General features: G+C 41.3%; 2 protein-coding genes across 3 annotated transcripts; both read left to right on the top strand.

The window, feature by feature from the left end:
* Positions 1 to 6: 6 nt before the first annotated feature.
* Positions 7 to 6,061, top strand: PEX26 (peroxisomal biogenesis factor 26). The gene is made up of 5 exons (XM_010566140.1): positions 7 to 13; positions 787 to 884; positions 1,263 to 1,576; positions 2,311 to 2,457; positions 3,231 to 6,061. Exons 2-5 carry the CDS (start codon positions 799 to 801, stop codon positions 3,332 to 3,334), a joined length of 651 nt encoding a protein of 216 aa, XP_010564442.1. The 5' UTR covers positions 7 to 13; positions 787 to 798; the 3' UTR covers positions 3,335 to 6,061.
* LOC104830921 (tubulin alpha-4 chain) lies at positions 1,691 to 11,835 on the top strand. 2 transcript variants are annotated; one of them, XM_010566142.1, is made up of 5 exons: positions 1,691 to 1,711; positions 8,504 to 8,711; positions 9,506 to 9,654; positions 10,065 to 10,745; positions 11,504 to 11,835. In XM_010566142.1, exons 2-5 carry the CDS (start codon positions 8,684 to 8,686, stop codon positions 11,795 to 11,797), a joined length of 1,152 nt encoding a protein of 383 aa, XP_010564444.1. In that variant the 5' UTR covers positions 1,691 to 1,711; positions 8,504 to 8,683; the 3' UTR covers positions 11,798 to 11,835. The 2 variants fall into 2 exon arrangements, with proteins under 2 accessions (XP_010564444.1, XP_010564443.1); XM_010566141.1 differs by lacking the exon at positions 1,691 to 1,711 and adding an exon at positions 7,083 to 7,168 and having other exon boundaries at positions 8,498 to 8,711.
* Positions 11,836 to 12,744: the final 909 nt, after the last annotated feature.

Below are 12,744 nucleotides of genomic sequence, written 5' to 3'. Positions count from 1 at the left end.
CCGGCCCCGGGAGGTGCGAGCGGGCGCCGGGCGTGCGAGGCCGGCAGAGGGCGGCGCTGGGAGGTGGCTCGCTGTCATAGAATCATAGAATCGTTTAGGTTGGAAAAGACCTTCAAGATCATCGGGTCGAACCATCATCCATGCCCACTAAACCATGTCCTGTCCTATCGGCGTCAGGCTGGCTTTGAACTGCAGGCGTGTCTGCCCTGTTTGGGGTTTTAGCTTTTTTAATAGAGGGCTTTGAGGGTTTAATAAACTGGGGTTTCTTTGGTGGGCCGGTAGAAACTTCCTCGGTTCAAGTATAAACACCATCTGTATGAATGGCAGTAGCACTGATGGTCCTCCCTGTGGTTTTGCTTAGCTCTTTCTTAATTATCTAAATTAATGGAAGGTGATGCTTGTTGCTAAAAAGTGAGTTAGTAACTATTTAAAACCCTGCTTGGCTTTGGCTGCTATTTGATAACGGCCTGTCTGTGTTTCATATGAAGCGATCTGTGCATGTCTGAGGGAAGCAAGGTGTGCCTAGGAGCCTTCCCCACATCCTCCTAGAGATACAGACTCAGTGCATCTTCTCGGGGGGTTGAATTTGCCCTTTTATGGGGGGTGAGGAGAAGGAAAGGAGGGGAAGCAGCTGCCCGAGAACTGTAGAGTACCTAGGCTAGGCTGCAGCTTACTGGGAGGGGTGCAAGGGGAAAGAAACGTGGTCATAAGAAGTGCTTATTTGGGTGTCTCTTCATTACCAGTTCTGCAGAAGTGAAATGCTCCCTTTGTGTTGTGGGAATTCAGGCGCTGGCTGAGATGAACCGGTGGAGAGAAGTTCTGTCTTGGGTCCTACAGTATTACCATGTCCCTGAACATCTGCCTCCAAAAGTTCTGGAGCTGTGGTGAGTTTCTGTCTGTGGCTGTCAGATATACACAAGGCTTGCATTAGGTTTAATAGCAGGCCAGACTTGAATATTGTGAGATATTTTCACTTTGCATGGTTTAAGTGAGGATGAAAGCGGAACCTGGGACAGGCCTGTTCTCAACCTGTGTGTGCTGGACCATGCCTGCAGATTGCTTTGCAGTGATAAAGAACAAGAGGGGTGGTGCTGAGAAAATAAGATCAGTGGCTGCACCTATTGTCTGCCTCAGAAATCTCTCTGCTTCAAGTGTAGACCTGGTCCGTGCCCTCATGATAGCTGATTGTGGGTAGTAACTGTCAGTGATCTCAACTTTTACAAATAGTTAGTGTTTTCTAATATTTCTTTCTTGTATTTCAGTATCCTGTTATACAGCAAAGTGAGAGAGCCCCAGGTGATGCTGGAGGTTGGCAGTAGCTGGCTGAGAGACCAAACCAATAAGAGCCTCCCCGAGTACGGTTCATTGCTGGAGCTCTATCTGTTACATGTGTTGCTTCCGCTTGGTCAGTTTGAGAGAGCAGAAGAGCTCGTACGTGGCTGTGATGTTTTTGACAGTGAGCAGCAGCTAGCGTTTCTCGGGACCATTTGTGAAAGCCGATGTCAGTGGACTCAACGAGAAGAGATGCACTCGGCTGCTGAAGAGCAGCAAGACGCAGCAACAGAAACTGTTTTGGGTAGGCTTTCCGTCTGTTGTTTGTGCCTTTCTTTTTAATTATTTTATTTCAAGTTAGTTAGTCCCGTACTAACAAAGGGTAGCAAGTATTAACTAGGTGTTAAGAATACTGTCATCACAAACCAGCCACAAGGAAGTCCAGTTGGGTTTCACAGAAGGAAATGGAAAACTTAGCAATCAGTTTGCTGACAATTACAAAGCATATTTAGTCTCTGCCAATATCAAGAGATGAGAATTGTTTTCCAGGTTGAAAAGCATTTCAGAATAAATGTTTGGGGTTTTTTTGTTTTTTTTTTTTAAAAAGGTACAAAAGGGAAACTAAAAGTAACTAGCAATCCTTCAAGGGCACATTTTGTTGTCTCTGTGTACTTTCTGCTTCATCTCCATTTATAGTTGAGCCCATGCAGAACAATACATGTCTGGCTTTTAAAGTACTGCTTCTCCTCCAGAACTGTTAATCACTTGTCGTTATCTCCCGGGAGAGAAGCTGGAACTACTGTGGTATAAGATCATATTATACTAAAGTAGATGCCTAAAAAAAAGGTATAATGAATTATATTATAAAATTGTACTGTTTCTCTGTTCCCTATTACAAAAAAACCCCCAACCAAACTCTCAGGGAATCAAACTAAGAACAGTCTTACTTTAGTATCTTAGTTTCTTATTACCTGTATCTATGTGATTACTTTTTTTACTTTACTTTGCCCTAACAGCCTTTCTGTTCTTATATTCTAGGTGCTCTGTCCCAAAAGCTCTTGACCATGTTGACGTTGCTACGTAGAGCACTGAGGTCCATGTCTAGCCACTTCTGTTTACTTCCTTACAAAAAGATGCTCTTGGCTACTTTTCTGCTCTACCTGGTGGTGGTGAGATTAGACCCAGGTACAGCATTAAGATTTAATTTTTTTTTTAATCCCCTTATGGTTGCAGAGAAGAAAATAGTTGCTTTTAATAGATTTGGTCTGTGTAAATGTTTCATATTTGGGAGACACAAAAACCTGGGTGGCTAGGAACCTATTATTTGGGCTTGTTTCTAGTGTTTCCAGTTGCAATCCATGTAGAAAGATGTAGCTCTACAAAAGATGGTTTTCTGTAAACAGTTATTCCATCCTCGGCTCTTTCCAATGAAGCACAGATTGTGAGAGGCAGGCTGAGCTATCCTAGACTCAGCCTCTGCCTCAGTCATCTTGAGGCACTAAAAGGTGAATATCTTTTGGAAGAGTGATTGCCTTTTAGGGCTGTCCTGTCAGGAAAGCGGAGAGTTGCCCAGGGCAGCAATGTAGCCATGCATTTGATTTGTTTATGCTGGAGTCTTGCTACTGATGGCTGCTGCTGTCACTGAAGAATGGGCTGGTCCCATGACATAGAGGTGGCAGCTGGGGCACGGAGGGGATGAGCGTTTCCCCTTCTGCTGGGTGGCACGTGCTCCATAGCTGTTCTGCAAATAGTCCGTTGGAAAATACTGAAGAAGACTTGCTAGGGATGTGAGCAGTGCCCTGAGCGAAGGCCCAAGTACTGAACCAAACAGAAGGACATAAGACAACTAGGTTTCGATTAACTCCTAGTTCGGATTAGTTCTTTCTTAATATATTTAGTGTATTTTAGTTTTTACCTTTTATAATAAAGGCTCTTTTGCTTTTTGTTTTGTTCTGCAGCTTCTCCCACATCACTGCCGTTCATTTACAAACTGGTCCAGCTCTTCCGACAGGCTTGGACAGCTGTATTTTCTCCAATCCATAGGCCTCCAATTCAAGACTAAGTGTCTTCCGTTACAGAACACATTTTTCTCTGCTGCTGTAAAACTGTCAGCTTGTCTTGAGGATGTTCTCAGGCTCTTCAAGGACTGTTGAAATCAGTGTCCTAATTGAGATGACCACCTGTGAACTCCTGTGTGGTGATACCTTCATTTTTCAGATGGGGAATGGTGGTGTGTGAATTTTGAAACCACACCAAGTATTCCTGATGTTTTGCTTGGCTCTGCAGCACTGCTCTGTCCAACACCAGGGTAAAGCCACTCCTTGTGTAATCTACAACTGAGTAAGAATCCTCCTTTTCAAACGCTTTGCTTCAGATGTAGCTCTTGAGTGAGCGTTGTGTAGCCAGTTATGAACTATGGAAGAAGGCTCCATCCTTGCAAATGCTGGGCAGTTCTCTGAACAAGTGTTCTGAAATAGCGTTCCTGGAGGCATGACTGTAAAAGGCAACAGAGTACCAATAATTGGGGGAATATTCTGTTTTGCCTGAAGATGTCTGAAAAGCCCAGTTCCTGCAGCATGGGATTTAGGACAAGCATGTGGAAGAAAAACACTGGAGAAAATGAAGCCTATTGCATTTTGAAGGCCATGGTTTCTCTTGTGACTGATGCCTCCTTATACAGGCACTCTTGATTTTAGTCATATTTAACCCAGAAAGCCAAGGTGGTGGGCCACAAAGACTATTGTGCTGCACCTACTCTTCTTAAATGCAAATTACAGCACTTTGTGCTTGCCTGATGCATAGTAATTCTTAGGAGCACATGGTGGTCATAAGGGAATAGATTTATTTTTTTAAACTATATTCTATATTATTGTTTAGTTGAACAACTGAAGTTGTTGCGTTGTTTTACTCTTTCCCTACCTCTTGCTTTATGTAGCTATCAAAAAGTCTCCGTATGTCTAAAATTGCCTCCCGTCCCAAATATCTAAAGTCCTGGGTTACATGGGAGCCATTTAGCAATGCTCTATCATTCAGAACAAAAGTTCATTAGTAGGTAGAAAGAGATACTTCCCTGACATCCCAAAACCTTCCCCAGATCCGTGGTGAGAAACTTGCTGTCTTTGCAGAGGATCTGTCACCAGACCAACCCCATTTCTGACCACTTGGGGCACAAAGTGGAGGTTTGGAGTCAAAAATTAATTTCTTCTCCATACATCCATCCACCTGTCATCAACTGACAAAGGGTAAATTCCAAAGAAGAGAGTACTGACTTAAATATTGCTTTCACAGGAGCAAACTCTGGAGAGGACAAGTTAAAGGCAAGGAGCCTTCGTGGCAAACAAGTAGCTAGCCATCCCAGCATCTGTGCCAAAAGGATTCAGGCTGACTGATGTCAGCCCAAACTACAAAATGCTGAACAAAGCAGCCTTTTTGGTAGGCAAATTCTATCCAACACACCAAACCTATGAAAAATAGCCAATATAGATCCCACTTTGATGTCTTACAACAGTAGTCCCCTTCAGGTTGTTCCTTTGTCACCAGCAGTAGCCACACACTGAGGCAGTGGCTTTTTCTGTTTTCTTCACATGGATAGTGGGCTGTTGGTGCCTTCAGACTGTGTGCAATTTGTTGCTTTTCTATCTACCAGGACACTTTGAAAACAGTCTGCATCTTCACTGCTAAAAATAGTTCTGTCTCTATTTCTTCTTGGATTATCCCAATAGAGAAATACTCCAATATTAGTGTCAGATAAACTGGGGTAGGTCATTCATGAATGCAGTACTGACCTTGCCTAGTTGTCACAAGAGTAAAAACCAAAACAATCCCATATCCTTCCCCAAAGTTTTTGTCCCTGCTAGGACTTTATACCAGGGTACGTAGCATATAACGCTTCACCATGTTAAAATGTTACTTCTTGCATACTCTGTGCACATAGGGAAGAGCTGCTCTTGATATTGCTAAATGATCTTGTAATCCAACTATAAGTGTAGTTACAACTCTGCAACCAAGAGTCGATGGGAAACCAGGTAGAATAAAACACAGAAGCTCTGTCTGGAGTTGAGCTCTTTCAAGACATGACTAGGTTGTATCAACTGGCCCCTACTTTGCAAGGCCTCACTATTAAGTTCTTTGTAAGCCAGTTAATGAAATGGCAAACTTCACTCTGAAGTCAGGCCAAATTCTCACCAAACTGACTGTTTAGGTAACAACCATTTTTCACTCTAGTTTTCTATTAACATTTTTAGTTAGATGGCAGGGATGCAACTTTGGAGGTTGGGACCAGTGATCTGAGCAGGCCATACATTATGTTTAGAATGCTGTTAAATGTCATAGCCACTCATTTACCAGGACTTTAACATTCAACTTGATTTTAAGTGTAGGTTGGTAACCTCCTTTTTTTTTTTTTTTTGAGTACTACTGATTTAGTGTTTTTATTGTATTTAATTCATCATGAGAGGGCAAGAAGGCAGAAACAAGCTATCAGGGGGTTTTTTGCAATTAATAGTAAAACTGCAGTATGTAATTTTTACAATAAAGTGACTACTAATTTACTTTGTAGAGTTGCTTATTTGTGCTGTGATTTAAGTATATGAAAACTTCTGTGTTTAATGTATTGATAGTCAACAGTTTTCAATTAATTTCTGGAAATGTTTCACTACATGTCCTCATTGTACAGGCATATTTGAATTAAGTAGAGGACTTGTTCAGTGTGAATCTGATGAGATCTAATCAACTGATGATATGGTAGAGTGTAAGTCTGCATTTTCATAGGACTTCAGAGAGTGGTAATTACTTTCTGTGAAAGATCCATCATCTATATTTTTAATCTATGTCTCTGCGTACCTTGGGATGGCCAAGACCAGCACTACCAAGAATAAAGTACCTGGTATTTATCTTTAACTGTGTTTTTCTCTGCACTGTCATTGTATCGTGGAGGGAAAAGACATTTCCTTGGGAATCCTACTGTTTAAGCCTTGTCAGAGAGAATGTGTGCGTGTATCATGTGTATGCGAACTTCCTGCTAGTAAGTTCAGGTATAAAAGCAAATTATAATTCTGCTCTCTTGTTTTGACATCTTTCTGCTAGATGCAAAAAACTTGTATTGGCCCATATTGTAGGCAGCTGAAAGTCTGAAGAGAAGTTGTCTATAATCAGATGAACAGAGGTCACAAAGATAAAGAATGGCTGGCAGAAAGATGAGGTTTGGTGCCTTAGCACCAGGAGACAAGGTGATAATCCTATGTACCTTGTCCATAGATGATAAAATACTTGGTCAAGTGGAATTCCTTGCAGTTCAACCTGTTCCCCAACTCATTTCAATCAGTGGAACTTAGGCAAGTTAGCTCCATGTCCACCACTCATCTATAGTTGCCTTTGTCACAAAGACATCATGCCACCTTTTGAAAGTGTAAATGAAGAAATTCTGAAATGGTTAATAATCTTTTAAATGAGTTATCAGTAGCATATTAACCAGTTGTTAGAGTTTTAAGGAAGGAAAACAGTTATTTGTGAAGGTGCTCCATATGTGTTAGAATTCTGGTTACTAATACCAGTTGTAATTTTCTTTTTTTTTTTTTTTAAAAAGAAACACAAAACAAACCCAAGGTTCAGCTTGGTGAATTAACTGGGAAGACTTGCTTAAGAACAGACTTTAGGGCTGGGTCCTGTACATAGGTAGAAAGCAGGCTGCTGGTGTAGCAGGTGAGTGGGTGGAATGGGATGGTTGCCTGGGAAAGATTATGACCTCTCCTGCCTGCACTGTGATGCTGCGGTGCCCCTGCCAGTGAGGTGTGGATGCCCTGCCACCTTGCACCAGGCTGCTTACACAACAGGAGAGACATCAGTAACCAAAGCTGCTGCTACCAGCCAAGAAAGGAAGCACGCAGGAGACACCATGGTAAGAAAAGGATCAGATTATTTTATGATATAACAAGCAACGAGTTTGGCCTTCTGTTTCCCCCTACTCTGGTCAAGATCTGAGTGAAGGTGAGAAGGTTGAAGTGACTTTTTTTGCTTCATTTTGGGGGCAACAAATGTTGCTCACAGTGTACAAAAAAACTATTGTATTAGCTTCTTCATAAATACATTTAGAGCCTAATATGTACAGCTACATTTGTGTTAATAAATCTATTATAAGGGAAGTCATATGCAGAAAAAGAAGGACAGGGTTGGAACTTATTTCTCCTTTTTGTGTAGAAGCTACTCTGGATGTACTTTGAATACAGTATGTTTAACCCTATATTTAATGGCCTTTTCCTACTAGCTTGTGAGTATTAAGAGCAAAGAAATGCAGACATTTCCCTAGATACTCTGTAAGACTGGATGGGAATCATCTGCCAAAAGATTCATATTCAAATATACCATGTCCAACAAGAGTGTTTTTGAGAGAACCCTTTAAATTCACAGTACTTGGCAGTCTGCCTAGCAATCTACAGAAGGAGACATGCTTCTTTTAGAATATATTATATTTTGTGTTTCAGGTTTCTGTTATTAAACTATGTGCATGACACAGTAATAAACACTTTAGAAACTGGTTATTGACTGAACAGCCATGATTACAGAACTGTATGTATGAGAAGGATTTTTCTGGAGAGTAATTTAGACTAACATGTAAAGAGTACCCAGTCCTCTTGAGTATCAAGTTAACTCTTCACATGTTAAATTGAATTAAAAGTACCCAGAAAATGGCCGAAACAATCAGTGGTTGAAATTAATTAAGGTACTAAAAGCACTTTAATTCTAGTTCCTTTAATTTCTAGAAACCTGTTTTCCACCTGTCCAACACACAGGTGCAACAGAAGATTAAGAGATCAGAAGATACTTAATTCCCTTTGCTTTATCTCTGTATCAATAAGGTGGCATAGCTGTGTCTTGTCCTGGATAACTGGCCTTGGCTCATATTCCTTAGCTGGGATCTACTGTTTATTTTGTGTACCTATACACAGCTTTTCTACCTGTATGGCCTTACGTGCACTTACACGTAGATCCCATGTACTGTACACGCATAGCCACAAATCTCTAGCTGTTGTGATTATTGTTTCTTTCTACACACAGAAAAATATTTTTCTTCCTATTTGTAAATAAGTGTCAGAATATTTTCTGTTAATTCCAGTCTTGTGGAAAATTTTGTAATCATTGGTTGATTTGGGGTTTCAGGTAAGATCAGCTTATAGATTCTTAGGATATTCACTGGTTCTTCTCACTATTCCTTGTCCTCCCTTTCCAGCGCGAGTGCATCTCTGTTCACGTTGGCCAAGCCGGAGTTCAAATTGGCAATGCATGTTGGGAACTCTTCTGTCTGGAGCACGGCATTCAGCCAAATGGTACCTTCATCGACCAACCCAGCAATGATGACTCTTTTGCCACATTCTTCAGAGAGACAAGCTCTAGAAAATATGTGCCCCGGGCTATTATGGTGGACTTGGAACAAACTGTAATAGGTCAGTACAGAACTAATCTTGAAAAATAGAAACGAATTAACTCTTCTGGGTGCCAAAGTTCAGATCACTGAATAGCAGGAAAATGCCCTTACCATTAGGGATGATCCCAACATGCAGGCAAAACATACAGATTTTAAGTTTTTAATACCAGGTATTACTAGAAGCTCTGTTATTCTCAAGGAAAAGGTGAAAACTGGACTGCACTTTGTCATGGGTGCTCTACTAATAATTAATAAAATAAAAAGTTTCCTATTGTTTAAACCTCTACTGGTTATAAGTACAATTTAGCTTTCTGAAAGAGAATCCTTTCTGGTATTCTTTTGTGGTGATATTTTTCCTTTGCTAACTGATAGAAAATGCTTTCTTCACATTCAGATGTAAGAGAGGAGCATGAAGAATCAGACAACTGAAGTGTCCTGACAGATTTTCAGGGGAAACCACTTTTTTACTCTTGCAAATCTCCTCCTTTTTCAGTCATTCCCCTGAAGTTTCTGATGGATCTTCATCTGATCAGTATATAGAGCTGAAATTTTACCACAGCATGGCACAACCCTCATTTGACAAATGAATTCATTTGTGTAACACAGCAACTTACACTTGGAGCAGAGTCCACTTCTTTTTTTTTCCAAACTGAGAACATCTCAGATGATATTCCTCACCTCTGTACTTTGTTTACAACATACAGAACTTCCATCCCATCTTCTGCCAATGTAAAATGCACCATTTGTTTTGCAAACTTTATCAACCTTGGTGAATTATCTCTTCCAAGCTTATGCTTTTTCTCTTTTGTTCAGATGAAGTGCGGACTGGGACCTACCGGCAGCTATTCCATCCAGAACAGCTGATCACTGGAAAGGAAGATGCAGCAAATAATTATGCACGTGGCCACTACTCTGTTGGCAAAGACAAAATTGACATGGCACTAGATCGTATCCGCAAGCTGGTATGCACTATTACATTGGAAGCAAGACCTTAGGAGGGTGGAAGGGGAAATAAGCACCACATACATTTTTTTTTTGATAGCAGCTCTCGTTTTGCTTTTACTGTTGTTATTGGCTCAGAACAGAGAAATGCAGGTCCCAGATATCCCACCTTAGTTTTCATATGAATGAAAGACTGCAGTGGAAAACTTCAAATATTGCTATAGCATTATTACTGTAAGAAAAAAAAAATCAATATCGCTCTATTGATACTCTAGCTTGAGATTTACAGGGGAAAACAGACAATGAGGATTTTCTGGGAAAACTGCTGACTTTTGTGCTGTGCACTGGGTGTGGGTGTTTCTGTCTTTATTTAAGGGTGTAATTTAAAGATATGTTCACTTATTCTTTCACTTTTCCTGTTGTCTTTCAGGCTGATGCCTGTTCTGGGCTGCAAGGATTCCTGATCTTCCACAGCTTTGGTGGGGGGACCGGCTCTGGCTTTACCTCCTTACTGATGGAACGCCTCTCTGTGGATTATGGAAAGAAGTCCAAATTGGAGTTTGCCATCTACCCAGCTCCTCAGGTCTCCACCGCTGTGGTGGAGCCCTACAATTCTATCCTGACCACACACACCACCCTGGAGCACTCGGACTGCGCCTTCATGGTGGATAATGAAGCCATCTACGACATCTGCTGCCAAAACCTGGACATTGAGCGCCCCACTTACACTAACCTCAATCGCCTCATCAGCCAGATTGTCTCCTCCATCACCGCCTCGCTGCGCTTTGACGGTGCCCTCAACGTGGATCTGACGGAGTTCCAGACAAACCTGGTGCCCTACCCGCGCATCCATTTCCCCTTGGTGACCTACGCCCCCATCATCTCCTCTGACAGAGCATATCATGAGCAGCTCTCGGTGGCTGAAATCACCAGCTCCTGCTTTGAGCCCAACAGCCAGATGGTGAAGTGTGACCCAAGTCATGGGAAGTACATGGCCTGCTGCATGCTCTATCGTGGTGACGTAGTTCCCAAAGATGTCAACGTAGCAATTGCTGCCATCAAGAACAACAGATCCCTCCAGTTTGTCGACTGGTGTCCAACAGGCTTCAAGGTGACTATGGCTGCCCTGAACTTCTCTTTAAAGGGCAAGTTCAGTCTAGCAGAAAACTTGTATTTAGTGTTTTAGATCTTGTATATTTTCCACTTGTGGGAAGAAGGAACATACGACAGATGCGTTTGTATAAAATGTACCCTTTCTCCTTTGGACAACCTATTGACAAAGGCTCCTAAATATTTAAATAAATGGAAGCATATACAGTGTTTCTATATTCAGTAACAGGAGAATATCAACCCTGTAGAACTTTAAACTTAAAGAAATTGCATTGTAGAAGAAAGATTAAAGGCTTATATTCTGAAGACACTGAGACACTTGAGAATGTCCTTCATGAGATTTAAAAAAACAAATGAACCAAACAAAAAAAGTGCAAAAGTGATTGCTAATATATTGTTGGAAAGTGAAACATTTCTATGACATCTCTGCAAAGAGAGATTTTTTTCATTGTTTCCAATTTTTCCATGCATACTGACATATTTTTATAAGTTTTTCTTCATTTAGAGTCCAGTTCTGGTTGGTCTCCTCTCCTTTTCCTTTTTTTTTTTTTTTCTTGAGTGAGGGGAAGGAATTGACTTGTGCACAAAAAGTAGCTTGAATGACACTAGACTTAACACTGGTGTGATTTGGACTTTTCCCTACCTCTTTTCCTCCCCCCACCAATGGTTTTACAATTTTCTCATCTTGTTTATTGTCTAATTTTGTCCCTTTTCTCATAACGCTTTTTATTCCTCCATCTTTTCTATTGTTGTTTGCAGGTTGGGATCAACTATCAGCCTCCTACAGTTACACCAGGAGGAGACCTAGCCCAGGTTGAGCGAGCAGTCTGCATGCTGAGCAACACCACAGCCATTGCAGATGCCTGGGCAAGGCTTGACCACAAGTTTGATCTGATGTACGCCAAGAGAGCTTTTGTGCACTGGTATGTCAGTGAAGGCATGGAGGAAGGGGAATTTGCAGAGGCCCGAGAAGACCTGTCTGCCTTGGAGAAAGACTATGAAGAAGTTGGAACTGACTCATTTGAAGACGAAAATGAGGGAGAGGAATCTTAAAATTCACTGTGCCCTTTCCTGTGCATAAGATTGTCTCTATGTCTATTTTTTTCATGTGGCTGCATTTCTGCTTGTCTTACACATACCAAGTCCATTGCCATCTTAGTAGACTATAAACAGGATGAGTTTTCCACTATGAGATCACAAGACAGTAAATGCAGGATGTATGACCAGATGATCATTCATCACTTTCCCTCACAGGGTGAAAGGCTTCATATTTTTTGCTAATATAGCCTGAAAGGATCTCTGTTGCCTATACTGTCATTTATTCAATACAAAGATTCAGTCATATAGCTGTAATATTATTTGAGGAACCCATGCTTCAAAATGTCCCACATAATTGCTATGGACACTACATAAAGAGAAGTTACCTACAGTGCTCAGTCGAAACATAATGTTTGTAAAGCTGTAAAATGCAGTGAGAACTCTGCTGGTGCCAAGAACATACAGCTTGTCCTTGTGCCCTTGCTTCTACAGAATCCACAGTGTGGGGTTTTGCCAGCTGCCATGAGCAGGGGCACAATTCAGGTAGTCCTAGCTTCAGCAGGAGTTTAGAGCACACTATGCTTGTGCAGTGACTGTGTAACAATCATAATTGGATAGGTCTCGAGGCACAAGTATGCTGACAGTTCTGCTGTAACTGCTAAATGAACAACATCTGTGACAGTTAAGGGCCTTAAAATGACCAGCTTGTGGCATGCAGGACAGAAGCATTACCAGTTCCATCAGACTTACTGAGATCACAATAAATCAGAACCACAACAAAAAATGTGTGTGATAGGTATAGGTGGGATGTCTAAGAACACCAGCTACAACTTCACAGCATAAGTCTTCATAAGGTGTATTTTTGTATATTTCCAATGTTTTAGGATTTTAGAGTATATTGTTAAGGCATGCAGACAGGTGGCCAGCCATGGCCTGAAGTTAAACTGATGGATAACAAGAGA

This window comes from Haliaeetus leucocephalus, unplaced genomic scaffold, assembly GCF_000737465.1.
Source record: "Haliaeetus leucocephalus isolate CR32 unplaced genomic scaffold, Haliaeetus_leucocephalus-4.0 Scaffold206, whole genome shotgun sequence".
Taxonomy (NCBI): domain Eukaryota; kingdom Metazoa; phylum Chordata; class Aves; order Accipitriformes; family Accipitridae; genus Haliaeetus; species Haliaeetus leucocephalus.
This window is presented reverse-complemented; position numbering and strand designations above follow the sequence as displayed.